This window comes from Meleagris gallopavo, chromosome 1 (genome assembly GCF_905368555.1).
Source record: "Meleagris gallopavo chromosome 1, MGAL_WU_HG_1.1, whole genome shotgun sequence".
Lineage (NCBI taxonomy): Eukaryota > Metazoa > Chordata > Aves > Galliformes > Phasianidae > Meleagris > Meleagris gallopavo.
Genome location: NC_139404.1, coordinates 67,109,132 through 67,126,319, shown reverse-complemented (window position 1 = coordinate 67,126,319; position 17,188 = coordinate 67,109,132). Strand labels below are relative to the sequence as shown.

General features: G+C 37.6%; 1 protein-coding gene across 3 annotated transcripts in view; it reads left to right on the top strand.

The window, feature by feature from the left end:
• Positions 1-17,188, top strand: part of ITPR2 (inositol 1,4,5-trisphosphate receptor type 2) — a 263,980-nt gene that overhangs the window by 175,571 nt on the left and 71,221 nt on the right. For all 3 annotated transcript variants that reach the window (XM_085231963.1, XM_085231974.1, XM_085231957.1), the window contains 6 exons: positions 6,440-6,548; positions 8,115-8,302; positions 9,622-9,805; positions 10,395-10,651; positions 11,549-11,749; positions 13,414-13,524. In XM_085231963.1, coding sequence (XP_085088089.1) covers positions 6,440-6,548; positions 8,115-8,302; positions 9,622-9,805; positions 10,395-10,651; positions 11,549-11,749; positions 13,414-13,524 — 1,050 coding nt within the window. The remainder of the gene's footprint in view (positions 1-6,439; positions 6,549-8,114; positions 8,303-9,621; positions 9,806-10,394; positions 10,652-11,548; positions 11,750-13,413; positions 13,525-17,188) is intronic.

Sequence of the window (17,188 nt, the reverse complement as noted above, 5' to 3'; positions counted from 1 at the left end):
TTTGCTCTTGGATGTCATATTTTACTGGTCAAAATATATCAGTGTCAACTATCAGTTGGCTATTGTAACTTCTTGTTCTAAAAGATCAAAACCAGGAAAAAACTCACTCTGTGTGAAAATAAACAAACATCACCCCAAAGCAGACAACCTCCCTCATTCTCTAAGCCCCTTGGAACTTGCTGGCAGCATGAAGACAGCATTTTTTCCACTTTGAGGCCATAGAAAGAGTTAGGGCTCAGATGTTCTCTTCCAAGCTTCTCCTTGTGCAACTCTGTGTGCCTGGTAGCTGCGTGCCTCAGTTAATCCATTTTGGAGGTGAGATAATAATACTGATGCCATCTTCCATTTCATGATCAGGTTAAGCCATAAATTAATGAGGAACTGTATAACTTTCATATTTGGTAACTTCATAGGGAACACTTGCACAAAGCTCATCCTTCCCCTGCCCTGTTTCATCACAAAAGGGAATAAAAGAACAAAATAGCGTAAAAACAGGTGGAAAACAACAACAAAAAATCATCCTCAAGCAGATGCTTAGATCAAGCAAAACAGAAATTTAATTTACAAATGATGGGAAAAAACTTGTGGTTTTTTTTAACAGCTTTCATTGAGAGTCAGGCTTTTCATCTGTATTTACGATAGGAAAAAGTGGCATGATATCTTTATAGATTAAAATGGCATGTGTTTTGTCACCTAGCTGGTTCCCCTCATATAGACCACAAGATCTTCTAATACTTCCTGTTTGGGAACCCATCTAGTGATCATTTAGTAACTGCGAGCAGCTCTGTGCACCTCTTCTTAGAATATTCCGATGGCTACATGCACTTACTTTTGTATGTAAGTTGCTCTGAAAGTAATGCCTCCTATTTATTTCTGTGGGAACTACAAGAGGTACAAAGCGCACAATAACACTGTCTCGTAGAGCAAATTCTCAGCTACAAAACACTATTTTTGAACATAATCACCCTTATTAGCTATGCATTTTCACCAGTGGTGAACAAGTACCTGCACAGTTCAGTCATAAAAATCTGTACCAGTGGAGATAACACACTGTTACCACTTCTGAAATGTACCACCCATCACTTCACAGTGCTAACATCTGCTGTTTGGTCTCCATAAACACTCAACAAGCATTGATGAATGTCAGTGAGTGCAACTTTTTCTGCATGGAAGAATTCAGTGACACACCATTGCTTCATACGTACTTCTATGTCAGATGCCATTTTATTAGGCTGCCCCTCTGCTGCCATTTGTCACACAACAACAAAATATAACGGCATGTTGGCAGGAAGGTTCAACCACTACTGCTGTACTACCGACATCTGCTTTTGCCATCGTGGGTGAGTATAATAAAATAGGAGGCATTACTTTTGAAGCAGCCCTCACATATTAGCAGGGACAAAAGGCAAAATCATAAACGACAAATGAAAAAACTCAACCACTTCTATCTCTTTCCCACCTAAATTGGTCTTCAGCACCTAAGCATTGTGTCTTACGTCTTTATCTTGCAGGTTTATCTAAAGGTTATCAGATTTCTCATGCAGATAGTCAGAAACAGAGTTTGTCTTTCATGTTTAGACTGGTAAGCTCAGTAGATTGAAAACCTTGAATTTCTGATGAGAAAGTATGTTTTATTTTCTAATCACTCTTGTAGAACTTCTCCAAATCTAATCCAATTTATCAGAATTCTTCTTGAATTATAGACACCAGCTTTTGATGCAGTATTCCTTCAGCAACATGCCTCTTCACATAAAAAAGTAAGATAGTTTTATGAATCCTACTCCATAGCTCTGGTTATAATTTCCAGAATGGCATGATTTTTCAAAACGTCGTTCTGCTGATTTTTGTCCAAGACCTTCAGATCTTCACTAGAATGAAGGCCTACATTTTATGGTCTTCTTTATTGTTATTACATCTCTAACTCAACACAGAAGTATCTGGACAGACTGAGACACAAATTGTTTGCTTCTTCTCAGTTGAATAAGTGATCCTAAACTGTTATAAATGTTCTGACCCCATCCTGTTTTCCTTGTATGTCCTTTACAAATTATCTTATTCTTCTGTGTTCTTCCATTTGCTTGAAAAAAATATCAGGCATACAATAGGTATTTCCTGAGGTTTCCTATTAGAAGCCTGTGCACTCATTTATAATTTGTTGGTCTAAGTTTCAAATTGAATTCTGTCTTAGCTGTTAAGCCATTTAGCAAGTATCATTGTGGGATTATAGCATTGTAGATTTTCAGTTATAATTTTTGCCTTATGTATCATATCACCACTTTATCAGACTTCACCAGAATGATATTTTCATCATGAGTGAGACCAAAGAAGATAATAATCAGAAGCTAGAGTAGGTCTATTATTTTTTAAATCCCATATTGAGACAATTATTATGACACGATGCTAATACTATAACTACTACTGGTTTGTAGTTGCTTCCTTTAATTTTGCATTAATGGAGCTCAAAATCATCCATTACTTTATTTTGCCCAGAACTGATAAAAAACTCACAGCTTATGTTTTATCAATGTCATCATATTTACGTTTTTAACAGTGTCATTGCACATTAGATTTCTCGTAGTTCTCTGAGATTTTGTTTCCATTTCAACTTGCCAAAAACGTGTATTAGTAGAGCAGATGTCCCAGTCAGCTCCTCTGTAATATTTAGGTGGAAGTTACTGAAATATAATATTCATCCATCCACCTGGGTTAGTATGGGGCTATGGCCACATCATCCACTGTATATGAGAAATATTTGTTGGACGTGACTGCCTTTTCTGTGTTATCACTGCTAATTTGAACATTTCTACCTCATGGTCTTATTGCAAATGAAAGTCAGAAGAGACAATCAGATCCACCATTTCAAACTTTGGAACATCACTGACTCTAAAATACTCGAATTCCGTATGCAGTGTGCTGTTGCACAGGGAGCTCATGCTGAAGCAAGTACCCATGGTAAACCTTCCAAACACTCAGGCATTTCTTCTCCACATGAGACATCCTATCCCAATGTGGAACCAGCATGTTGCAGTCTCAAAAAAAGAAAGTGAATGTACGATTTTATTAAGGCATTTAAATCAAGTTTAAAGATCAACTAGTATAATGAAATACTGAGAAAATTGTAATTTGTTTGTGTCTACATGTTCCTATTGGAATAATTCTTCCCTATTGGAAACTTTTGTCTGTCAATCTCAGGCTATTTAAAACTGCAAGAACAATAACCAGTTGTTGCTTTCTTGTGTCCTCAGTCTTTATCCTAGCTTTTGTTAGACACAGTGCAGTGGTATTCATGGGTAACAATAAGACTATTATGTTTCATTGTGGGTTTTTTTCTGGGCTATACAATGTTCTAGCCATTATAGAAGGATTACAGTCAGCTGACCGATGTTTACATACCATTTCCATACCCTAATAAGAGGTATAAGGGCAAGTTTATTGTAGCCAGTGGGGGAGAGATTTGACTTGGAAGGCTGGGATTTTCTGCTGTGTGAAGAAACATAGTCAAGGGAAGACAACACTGTACTGCCTAGTGTGCTTTTATTTTTGGCCTCTGCTTCAGTTGTATGAGTGTCAATAATGGTTGCTGCAAAGTGCTTATTCATACCACTGCTGTGCTCATTTGCTTTGGGCAATATTAATTTTGTGGCTGTGCTAAGTTGGGAAATCGTTCACAAGGGCACCAATGGCATGACTGTCTTACTTGCCCTGGCAGCAGATTGCCTCGTCCAGATGATGGGACAATTCTTGACTTTGTTTTTTGGCATTCCCACAAAAGCAAACGCAGACACTTATGCCAGCAGGATCAGCACTTTTTTTTTCTGGGAGCGGGGTCTTTTTAGCGTTCTTTTGTATGATACCTCACACGGTCATGCACTGGAGGTGACAGGAATTTCTGATATACTGCATAAGCATCTGTGTATTCCTCAGCTCCAGTATATGCTGCTGGGCTGCAGAGAGCAGTTTCTTCTATTTGCAGTGGCTGCTAATTTCACAAGAAACTAAATGACCTGGGGAAGTCACACGGCTTCCCAAAGTGATCACAAAGGGGCTGAAGATCCCAAGCCTGCATCATTGTGGGGCTGAGTCTGAGGGCACATTTTTGGTACAGCTCTTTGTCAAAGCAGAGATTCCATTGCGTTCCTGGTTTTTAAACACAATGCTCTTGACTTTTGGCAATTAGGCTTCTAAGAACTGTGTGTGTCTAGATTCATGAGAGGTTAAGAGAGGGAGAGAGAGTGAAAAGCCTAATAATGAAGACTTGCTCTCTGGGGGCAAAAGGTAACGTCTGTGTCTTAGTTTGCAGACAGTCAGGAAAAGATTCCTTGTTCTGTAGCCAGTTGGAGAAGTATATTCATATCACTGCTCCTCCTGTTGTCTTTTGAAGGTAACGAGGCAGGAAAAATGATCTGAGATGTGCAAACAGTTAATTTTTTTACAGACAACGAGACCAAGTGCTAAATTGTCAAGGTTATTAGTCAAATGCTATTTCATGGTCCTCAGCGTTCTTCCTGATAAAAATAAAGGCTGTTTTGATTGAACAATAAAACTTGTGACTGTGGGTATTATTTTTAACTACATATAGATGCCTTTTGGTGTTTCTTCCCGTGACTGCACTGTGACTGTTTATATAATTTACCATGGCGCTCTGTTCATCATCAGCAGACTACACAGATAGCCAGTTAAGGATGTTCCCTCAAGCTTTGTGGTTAATCAAATGGTATGGCAAATGCCAGCCTTTCATATTAAAGGCATGTCTTGATGCAGTTCTCATTCTGGGCTGGGTCCTAGTTGGGTGGTAGGAAGGATTTCTCCTCTGTGGATCCTATTTGTGTGACAAAGCTCTATGATTCTGTGATATGTGTGCCTCTAAGAGATTTTAGCAATCTTGAAATTTCTTATGAGCTGTATCTTGCCCATGCGTGCAGGATTAATCTCCATTGCAAACTAGGCTGGAAAGAGTCTGCTTCCATGTGTGGTTCAGACATTGATGGTTCTTGGTCTTTTTCTGTAGTGTAGACCACAGCTGGCTTAAGTTCATCTGAAAGATTCATGTAATAAATTCCTTGGCACAACAGATGTGTAGGTGATGCTTTTATTCTTCTTGCAGCCATTGTGTTTATGGATTCTGAAATTTTAATATAGATCTTGCAATTTTCTTGGCTAATTGAGTGAATTCTGCAGACTGTGTAGACTCTATGAAAACATCAGAATATGAGAACTAGGAAGGAACTTCTGTTTTGCATTGTCAGCCTACATATACAGATTACTGCATTGTGACCCTTGTTTGGGATGGACAAGCCCATTGCTTTTTGAGACGCATGAAGCAATGAAGCCCCATGGTGGCCTTTGGTTGCTTTTGGAAATACTGCTAAGTATTAACAGAGACATATGAGTGTGGATTGTGCTTCCTGAGATATTTTTGGGTCTTGCTTTCTCTCTTGTTGCTGCCTCTGGTGGTTACAGATGTACAGACTGAAAAGCATATGGCTAGACTAACATGCAGGTCCTGGTGACCTGTATGTTCCCTGTAAGTACAGAGAATGCTTCTGGTACACATATTTTTAAGACCTGTTCTTCATTAAAACCAGTAGGTGAGTAAATGCAAAGAAGAAATCATGTCCTTTTACTGCCTAACTGTTGAAATGAATAATTTTTCTCCTTCTATTGTAAACATTGGAAGCCTTGCCATACTTATTTCCAAATAAAGTCTAGAGTATTTTATATTTATACCTGCAGTCATTGTCATCTGCTGCCTCTGTAAAGATGAGTGTTGACTGCAGGTATCCCCGGGAGACCAAAGGCAACAGGAAAATGCCAAGTGATTGTACCCCTACTCTTAATTCGGTGCATCTTGTTTTGCAGAACATATGCAAAATGAAAGAGAAGCTCTTCAGAGAGCTGCATGCAAATATTGACTAGTTTTGGTTTTGGAAGTAAAGGAAGCTCTTCTATCAAATGTCATCTCTCTGTTTTTAATATTTCATGTGATGTGGCTTCTTTCAGATGATCAGTTGGATTATATGAGATCAGAGAAAAGGGAGTGATTTTACTCAGATGCAGAAAATAGGAAGAAAGTACTGCCATGGCAGGGTAGGACAGACACACACAGACTGCAGTGCATTGGTTCTTTGTAGAACTTGTTTCAAAATACACGTCTTCCAGGTAGTCAGTGGAAATTGTTGAGGTAGAGATATTTGATTTATCATCAGTAAGTTTAAAATAATCTTCAGAGAAAACTTGTACAGCAGTATTTTAGAATTCTTGCCACAGAATGTGTTAGATAAGACCATTAGATGCTTGTTTTATGGACAACTTTTCTATTTGTATGCTTACTAATTATAAAAGAAAGACCTAATAAATTATGTATCTATTATAAACATCTGGCTTTTCAAACAAAGGAAATACTGAAGTTTCTTATGCTATTTTTGTATTTCTCTTAAAGGGCAACACTTTAAGGAAAATACTCCTGTATCGCTACTTTAAAGGGGAATATGGAAGTGGTATGAATGGGCCTCTGTCTACCAGCTACAGCAAAACTGCACAAGTGGGAGGTAAATCAACACACATCATTTAAGAAAAACAAAACTAGCAGCACCATCTTTTTAAAAGGCATGTTGAATGTGCTCCAGGGATTTAATTGGCAAATAAATGGAGCGAGTTCTGTAATCAGTTAGAAGAAAGGCTGTGTGCACCTGTCTCAGATGGCTGGTGTGCATTTGCCAGCACTAAAAAAGCGAATCTCTCCATTCCCCCAAGTCAGTCCTTCAGTTCAATTCTGATTGGTAACACCATTTGCTAATAAATTCACGTCCAGGAATCCAGCAAAGCATGCAGCATTTGAACAAAGCCACTGCTGTTTCTGGAAACCAATCAACTTTTTAAAATTCCAGATCCTCCACTAGCACATTAAAAAAATAGGATATAAGGAAAAGCTTTTCACAAATATATCACTTAAGCAATGAAATAAATTTCCTAGAGAGGCTGTAGAATGTCAGTTCTTTCAAAACAAGGCTGTGAGGACCTACTCTAACTACTGTGAGCAGGAAGTTTGAGTGGGTGTTCCTTATAACCTCATTTTTGTATTATTGTGTTATAGAAGCCAATGTAGATTACAGTAAAATGCTTTCTAATAAAACCAAAAATAATGTATGTCATAGGAAATATGACAGAATGAAGTGTAGAGCCACGTCATAGCAAAGCTGGCCATCACATTATCAGCATATATTAAAAGCATGTCCAGATGTATGGGCTTTCCCAAATGTCATTTGGCTGATCCTCTGTGTGTTTCAGTGTTGATACTGGAAAAAAATCAGAGACTGAGTGTCTTGTACATCAGTTTATTCCGTAGCAAACAATAGAATACAGAATTAGTGTTTTGTCTTTTCTTTGTGAAAAATGTGTATATGAATGCATGGCTTCGTTAAAGAATCAGAAACATTTTGTCAGTACTGCTTTGATTAAAACAGTGCCATATTTTTTCCTCATGTGGTAGGTGCAGTTACATGTGTATAACATGTGTATAGCAGGAAATATGATAATGACTAATAATAAAATATGGCTGATTTAATGAGTTAATACAATTTAGTAAAATCCCTTCGAATCACACCATCAGTTAATTTGCGTTAGCTTAATTTGTGTTAATTTGTTTTAACTTATCATGATGTTACTGCTCTAGGAATTAGACTGGAAAAAAATTTAGCTAGAAGGTCATACCCATAACCAGAGTGGATTTACGAGTATACAATCTTTGTTTAGATTAGACCCGAGAAAAGCAGGTTTAAAAGCTTTTTCAGACCTCTGGCCATGCTCATATATTAGTGTATGCAGTAATGGAATTAAAACCAGGGTTCTGTGAACAAATCAGTTTCATTTTGATCTTCTTTATTGTCTGAATGCTGTTAACAGGACTGTGGTGTGAGTTTTTGTTTTGTTTCTTATGCTTGGGGACCAACATTGGCACATTCACACAAACATCTTTGTTTCAAGAGGAATTTTGCCTCTAACAGAATTTTGAGAGTAAACGAATTGCATTGGTACTGGATGGTTTTCCAAATAGATTTATTTCAATATATATGCATGAAACAAACATGAATAGTATGTATATCTCTGACTTACAGGTGGATTTGTAGGACAAGACTCAGATAAGTCTGGAGTATCCATGTTTGACATTCAATGCCTTCTAGATAAAGAAGGTGCATCAGAACTTGTCATAGATGTTATAGTCAGCACCAAAAATGACAGAATTTTCTCAGAAGGCATTTTGCTTGGTATTGCACTGCTTGAAGGTGGAAATGCACAAACACAGGTACTTATTTCATTTACTTATTCACATACTGCTTTTCAAATGCATATAGTCAGGAGTCGAATAAAAAGAAACTTTTTGTAGTGAGTTCTGTAGAGAAGTTATTACTATAATAAGTCCCCCTAAAAACTATTGTAAATATTTCATGTTATTATGCAGTATCTCTTACAGTAAAGTCTTCAATAGAAGAAAACATTTTTCTGCTTCCCCCTTCAATGTTGTACAGTTGTTCTTTGTGCTCTTTGCCAGCTGAGCATTATCTCCAGTTATTTCATGCTTCTGCTTGTAAATTTAATAATTCCAAAGCTTTCAAATTTATAATAGCAAATAATAATAATAATAATAATAAATAAAAATCTGGAAACGTGTAGGGACTTTTTTCTAAATCTCCGAAGGTAAAAATTGGTCATTGAAACTGCCAATATCTGTTCCAAAGGAAATAAATGCTTAAAACTATGGATTCTGATCTTTTCACAAAGGTGGAGGTATTGCTCTTACCCAACTTTAGCCAAATAAGTTAGTTGTTTATTCTTACTCTGTGATCAGCAGAAAGGAGAGGTGGCATGAACCAGTCCCAGCTTTTCCCCATATCTCATCATTAAATTTGACAGGAACCTAAATAATCAACATATGCTTCATTTCAAGACTGTAAAAGTTAAATGAGAGGAATCCTATCCTGTATCTTTATTCTGTAAAAAAGATAATACAACCTGTCACCCTTAGAGAGCATCTAAAAGTATTAAAGAAGTGAGGTATTGCTGCAGCTTTCTAAAATGAATTGGTAAGGAGTTGTAGAAGGACATCACTTCTGGGACAGTTTTTAAACTGTTGAAAATGATATTCCGCCTACTTGACAGTAATGTTGAGGACTGTACTTAATAACCTAAAATATTAATTCCAATTCTGAAGCTATAAAGAACCAAGAATGTGTATAGGCTAAGCTGTAACATTAAATATAAATCTGAGAGTTTCCTGTTTCCTGCTGTAGCTACATAATAACAATTACTTTCACTATTACTTGCAGATTGAATATTGTATCTCTAGAATACCTGGAGAGAAATGGGGAGTATTGCTAAATAATTTAACTTAGTTGGGTAATTTTGTGACATTTGAAAGATTGCAAGCAGCATTGCTTGCCATTTTATCCAAATTTAAAAATAACGATCAGTACTTGTTACCAATCTTTTATATCACTTTGTAAAATAATTGGTTGTGTAGTGGTCATCTTTTTTTTTTCCTGTGTGATTATCTTTTTTGTTTCTGTATTTTTTCTTCCTATGAAGACTGATAACTAATGAGTATCCTCTTTTTATTCATTGCAGTATTCAACTTACCAGCAATTGAAGGAGCAAAAAAAGTCAGAAAAATTCTTTAAAGTCCTGTATGACCGTATGAAAGCTGCTCAGCAAGAGATACGATCAACAGTGACAGTGAACACTATTGATCTGGGGAGCAAAAAGAAAGATGATGATAGTGACCTAACCATATCTGTACCCAAAAAGAGAGGTAAGGAGGCAGCCATATAATGCATAGTGCATTATGTTCAAGTTGCTTGTATTACACCACTGATGCTCTGCTACATTGATCAATAAGTTTTAATATTAATTATTGCTGCACTGCCTTATTTGTCTGTTTTTCTCTAAATTACAGACCATAACTTAAGCTGATTGCATGGAACTAGCATTGATGAAGTCAGTGAAGCTATGCCAGCTTGCACCAATACAAGATATAGACCCATGTTTTTAGAGAAGCTGAAACACAGGCTGCTGCTAGCGGGGCTATTTCACATGAGCAAGCACAGGAAAAAATGCCCACCCTGTGGTCCTTCCATTGTTCTCATCATTTACTGTATATGGAAGAGAAATAGTAGGGCTTTTTGTTTTAAATGTTCTGCTTCACTGTGGTTTGTGGTCAATTTGGAACATGCTATCCCTTCATGAATGTTGCTTTGATATTCTTTGTAAGTTGCCTAGAGGTCTTTGAAAAGTTAGGCACCAAAAAAGAAAAAGTTGCGTTCACTGTTGTTGTTTTCTTATTGTTTAATTAAACAAGCAAAAACTGTTTCAAAAATTAAGGAAAATTATCTTCTTTTCAGTGAAGGATTCAACACTGCATCTGAAAGAGGGTATGAAAGTTCAGTTAACAGAAGCGTCTTCTGCAACATCCAAGGCTTATTCTGTATATAGAAGAGAAATGGACCCAGAAATAGATCTTATGGGCTCAGGAACAGATGCTGCAAATGCAGAGGAAAAGTCCACAGAAGAAGCAGTAATGAGTCCTGCTATTGCAATCATGCAGCCAATACTGAGATTTCTCCAGCTGCTTTGTGAGAACCACAACCGAGAGCTCCAGGTAAAGTGTTTTTGAGCCAGACTTCAAAGGAAGTATTACAAGAGCTGGAACTTCATGAAGGAGGAAGAACATGCCTGTGCTTGGCTTCTATTACAGAATAAGGGTGTCTAAAATATGGTTATTCTTTTGGTCCATGTGATAAAATAACCCTTTTCAAGAACTATCTGCATGCTCAGTTTAAGTTCATGTTTATGCCCTCAGAGTGGTGTGGGAACCACAGGATAGCCACATGGAATTGAAAATTTTCTAAACATTCCTGTCAGTATAATTTCTATGCACCAATAGTGGATCAGTTACCATAAGTTTGAAAACCACAAGAGGCTTCTGGACAAAGTTTTGGTACTGCTCTTTTCCCTAGGTGTTATGATTGAAGGGTGTAAGATGCAGTGTGTCTCTGCTATCAATTCCTCTGGTAGATATTACTACCGCCAGATAAACTTTTGCAAAATGAGTTTTCTGCAAATATGCTTCAGTGCAGTGTCCAGTAGCTGCCCTGAAAGCAGGATTGGAAGTAGCTTGAGCTGAGTTGCTGTTGTGCATTGGCACTTCCATGGAGCAGTCTAAATGTGCGGCTATACCTGTTCATCAGTGACAAGACCTTCCCGAGTAAAGGACCATAATAAACAGATCGGGCAGGACATCTCTAGGACAGATGTTTGCAAAGCTTGTGTTTCTAAGCCCTCCTTTCCCAACTGGTTTAATCAAATAATAGTCCTCCACTGCTGCACTAAGATGATTTATTTTCCACAGTTTAGTGTACTTCAGTAATTAAGGTAGGGCAATCATGTGGTCATAAATTGAACCTGTCAGTAATTTTATGAAAAAGATTGTGTGTTCAGCATGATTCTAACTCTCTATTTCTCCTTATCTTTTTTGATCGTTTTCTCCATCCACCAGAATTTTTTAAGACATCAGAACAATAAAACAAATTACAACCTTGTTTGCGAGACACTTCAGTTTTTGGACTGTATCTGTGGAAGCACGACAGGTGGACTAGGCTTACTGGGGCTTTACATCAATGAGAGGAACGTAGCTCTGGTGAACCAGACACTGGAAAGCTTGACTGAGTATTGCCAAGGTCCATGCCATGAAAATCAGGTAGGGCTTGAATAGATGCAGAACAATCTACCTGAAGGTATGGTATCTTTGTGCTTATTGTAAACTCTTTGGTGTTGTTAATAACATAAGACCACGTGCAATTACTGGGTTTAAGCTGAATACTTACCACACCTGCATAAGGCCTGAGAAATCCTTTCAAAACAGAGCAGAAAACAGACTTTTCCTTTAGCCTGTCTGTTTACATACAGCATTTCCAGTCCTTTTGGAGAGAGTTTAATATCATATAATTTAGTCCATAGTTTGAACCTCACTTTATGAGGTTCAAGTCACAACTGTGGAATTACACTACCTATATAATAATGTTGCTTGTTGTTTGTTTGTTTGTTTGTTTTTCCATTTTCATGCATTTTGACTTTTCAGATTTTTATATAGGATGTTAATTTTTACTTTCCCAATTTAATCTAACTGCCACAAAATTTAACTTACTGTTCTCCTGTGCTACCTGTTGACATCCTTAATTAGGATATCGATAGGAAAATGAGTGAGGGTAAAGACCATGCAGCCTTTTGAGTTGTGGCTATTGGTAGCTGTCTCTTCAGTGCTGAGGCAATATAGAAATGCAGAGTGTAGTTACATGCTGCTGCGTTTGATCTGAAGAGAACTGTAGTAAAGTTGTCACAGTGGATGAAATTTCAGAATTTTCAATATGGATTAATGATAGGAAAATATCAGTGGGCAAAATTACAGAGACACAATCTATTCTTGATACTAAGGACAGCTGAAGAAATGCATGCAGTATTAGTTCTCCTTCATTAACATACATGAATGAAGTGCAAACTGCTTCGATTACTCTTGCTGGTTATCAATTGACATTACTTAAAACTTTAAAAACAAGCAAACAAAAATCCTTTAGTAGGCAAATTTTTAAACAGTCATATTTGATCTATTAATGACTGAGAAAAATATATGTAAAAAATAATAATGTCAGTGGAAATAAAAAGAAAATCTATGTTTTCAAGTTAACTTGTTCACTGACTACTGATAATGGAAGGGAATGATTATTAAGGCTTAATTTCTCAGGCTTACCTGCTGGGAAGTCACTCAGGATTAGAATTATACTTGCTTAACCATCTGCAAATCTAATGCAGCATGTTTTGGAGACAAATGCTCCCCACTGTCATTTTCCTCTGTTTGTTTTGTATTCTTTGTTTTTTCCCTCTGTCTTTCTGGAAAACTTCCTTTCATATTGTCCAATAAATCTATTTGGAAAAAAAAAAATACCATAGACTTATACAACTGACATTTATTTTACATACATTCCAGTATGACTTTTAAGATTCAGTGTCTGTGTGTTCAGCCAAACCTGGTAGCGCTCCTGTGGACTGTTGTGTGTAGCCTGTACCACATTGTGCCTAATCCTGCATGTTTCACTGCAAGCAAATTTTAGCTTGCACTGCTTTTTCCTCACTTGTATACTTCACTATTGACAGTGTTGGGATTAGCCCTGTACTACGTATTTCCCCCACACCATTTGTGGCATGTTTTCAGGCTGCTCTGCTTTGGCAATCACACGGTCGTCCAAGTTCTGGATCCTTTCTTTGGAAATTTGCTGCATATTCCCTCTCTTTCTCACTGCCCCCAGTTCTCAGTCTCTTTGTTTTCCTCTCTTCCCTCTCTTCTGACTTTCTTCTCTTATTTTGCAGACCTGCATAGCTACCCATGAATCGAATGGGATTGATATTATAATTGCGCTCATCTTGAATGACATAAATCCTCTTGGCAAATACTGCATGGACTTGGTGCTTCAGCTAAAGGTACAGTAAATGTAAATTTGTTTATTTAAATTTGAGTAATAATAGAAGACATACCTATGCAAGAGCTCCATGCAGCCTGACATTTACTTAGTCTTGCCATAGTGTGATATACTCGGCAGCCCTGGAAGACAAACAGTGCACATGAATTCAGCTCAGCTTAATCTGCATAAAATCCTCTACCACAGCCCTTTTGGTCCACTGTTGTGTTTGGGAGTATACCCACAGCTTTTTTTTAAAGGATCCTATCAAATAGATACAATATAGCTAGCATGAAGAGTCTACGTCGTGGACATAAAATCTCTAATAAATAGCTATCCTATTAAGGGGAAGGAACATTCATTCTCTGTATATACTAAATTTTGTGTTTCTGTGAACTTTAAAAAATATTTGACAAGGATATGTTGTGGAAAAGAGTAATATATCAGATGACCTGCAATTAAAATGTCAAATAAATCTGGCAATGCAGTTAAAATGTTTTTATTACCCTTCGCAGTATCCTTTGAAGAGAAGGGTGAAGTGTAGAGTGGGGGGGCTTGTATTTTGTTTTGTATTCTCTGGAGAGTTAGATAAGTTTGTCTGGTCTGTGTGCCATTGCATGCAAAGAGGAGCTTTGCAGCTCTACTGTCTGACAAGTAGAGTAGAATATGTCCAGGAGGAGCCGTGATTTAATGTTGTTTCTTGCCTTCTGAATGAAGAATTTCCATTGCAGATGGTTCGTTTCCTCTCCCAAACCAGCAAATACTTTGCGGTAGCTGCATTGCATCATACTGGCAATATTATGAATGTCTAATAAAATAATTAATGCAGCCGTATATCATGTAGAATGAAACATCAAATCAACAGTGTTTTACAGATGATTTTAATAACTGTAATTACATGATTGAATGGCAGTATAATTCAGGCTCCCCTCAAGAAAAACACTTAAGCAGACATTTAACTTTGAACTCACAGATAGTTCTTTGAAGTCCAGATTTCAATCCGTGTAAAGACTAGTGCCATTTCAGTTTATTGCTGTTGTGTAGCTAGAAAATGGAATTTACTGGCATTGCTGCAAGGACCAGCTTGGCCATATTCACAGGGCATTGTATGCCACACTGTTACTTAAATAGCAAAAGTTGTAATGAGTGATACCAACAGGTCAAACTGTGGAACTGATATTAATTTGACCGAATCAGGGTCACTTAGGGTTAGAAGATATGTCTGGAGGTCATATGGTCCAGCACCAAACAAGGTCAGCTAGAGCAGGTTCCAATTGGAGATGTCACAAACTGTCTGGACAAACTTCTGGTATTTGCCTGACCTCAGAGTAAAAAAGTATTTTCTTTTGTTAGATAGAATTTCATGTGTATTTTAATTTGTACCTGTTACCTCCTATCTTTCACTTACTATGGATCCCTCTTTTTTATTCTCTCTCATCAAGTATTTAAACACATTGATAAGACTCTGATGAGCCTTCTCTTCTCTAGACCAAGCAGTCCCAGCTCTTTCAGCTGCTTCTAATGAAAAATGCTCCATTCACTTATTGGTGCAGCCATATGCTGGACAGTAAGTCCATATTATTCTGGACAAAACTGGGCATAGTACCGAGCCAGATGTGATATCAAGAATTAGATTATTGATGTTTAACATAGACAGTTTGTCAGTGCTTAAAAGCAATTCTGAAGTTGCAAATGCGTAAGTTTTACAGTGAAAATACAAAATTTTAAGTATATAGGCTCACACACACATACAGACAAACTCAGACACTGTTTTCAGAGAACATTGTATGCTGAACATGTACCCCACAACCAATGCAAAGGCCATGAAGAATTATATTTTCCCATACCATCTTAATTTGGCTTGTTTTGCACACACTTTGTGATGTGGTATTTAATTACATCTTCATGGATTATATTTTCCATTGGATTCTTCAATCATTTGGTGAGTAGGATAGACAATGTTCACTGAGTGAACAGATGGACAATGTTCTGTTCTGTCTTTTATTATTTTGAATATGACACTCCAGCCTTTCTTAGTGACTAGTATTAAGCCCTGGCACAGAGCATGACCTCAATATCTGTCACTGTATGTAGTGGAAGGATGAAGAGTAACCCATGTAACTCACTGGAAAAGGATGGAGAGACTAATAAGAATGGGTTTTTTTGTTGTTTTTCTCATAGTGTTTTAGAAAAACTGTATGAGATGAGAACCCAGGAAAAGAGAAATGAAGGCCAGAAGCATTTGGGATATTCATTTTGTAGCACCTAGGGATTGATTTTTCACAAAACTAATGTGTTACAAGGAACTTTAATCTGTATTTTTAAAGTATTTGACCTCTTTTCATTATTGATATCTGGGAATTGAAATCATGATATCAGAATCTCAAAGCATGCAGAAAATGAGGAACGAGGTGTTAAAGTAGCATCTCAAACTCAGGTGTAAGTGATCGGATAGGGAAGGAGAAGGAGAAAGTGACTTATGAGTCAGAAATTTCCTTCTTTGGGCCAAAAAATGAGAGAGTGTGCCTGCTTATTGAACGTCTAGGCACGCGTACTTTCTACAAGCTGCAGTAGACTTCTCTCTACTCCTAGGATTGCCTGCACTGGTAACAGCTCCAAAGCCCTTATCAGCTTTGAGTGAGTAGACTGGGGCTTTCCTCCAGTGTTTCCACTTGTACTTTCTCAAGCTACCTGGCAGCCTGTCTTGTCCCTTTCTCTACTCATTTTGAATTCCTACCAATGCTGCCACACTTGGTTTGCTTGCCATTGTAAGGGAACTCTTCAGCAGAAGTAGAACCATCCAGTTCTTCAGAATAGCACTCTGGTCTCAGCACTTGATCTTATTCACTGTGCACACTCAACTTTTGCAGTGTAAGTGGCTAGAGTCTGGCTAGACTTTTCCAGTGGGTGGTCCTAATTTTATTTCAGAAAGACAAATGTGACTATAGAAAAATACGTATGGAGTCTCATTCAACTTCAGTGATCCCAGTCTGATCTTCTCATCCATTGTTCTTGCTCCTCATCTCATCATTGTGTCGGCAAACCCAGCCCCCTCTTTTCTGACTTCTCGCTCAACTTCCAGTTTCCTCTTCCAGAAGGTCCTCCAGTCATGTATGAATCTTCCTTCTTTCCACCTTTACCTTCCTTCTCCTTCTGACTTTTAATCTTACAGTCCTCCAGTTCTCAATCCACGTCTTAACATAATTGTTTTGAGTTCTCCTTGTGCATTCTCAAATCTTTATTTTATTTCCACACATTTTCTGAATTTCAGTAGCAAATGTTTCCACATCATATGAGGTACTCCATACATATCCCAATTGCACATAAAAGCACCGTTTGAATTGCCTATGTACATCTTGCCTAGCTTCCAGGTGTTGCTCCAGTAGAGTAGGGGAAACCCATCCCATTTCAGAAGCCCACGTTGGAGTTGTGGCACAGGAGTTAGGAAATAGTTGCTAATTCTGTTTGGTTACCTGACTTTGGGTCTTTTCCTTGCCAGTCCTAACTTTATCCTCACTCTTTCTATTTTCATTTTGTGTTTTCCTACAATAAACTTGTGTCCCTTTTCAGTCTCCCTTTTGCCCAAGTTCCTCTTTCAGTCCCTCTCAAAGTAGGCAGCCCTTCCCTCAAAGTTCCACAAGCCTGGGCAAATACCTTAGAGCAAGCGTAGACTAAATTGCTTGAAT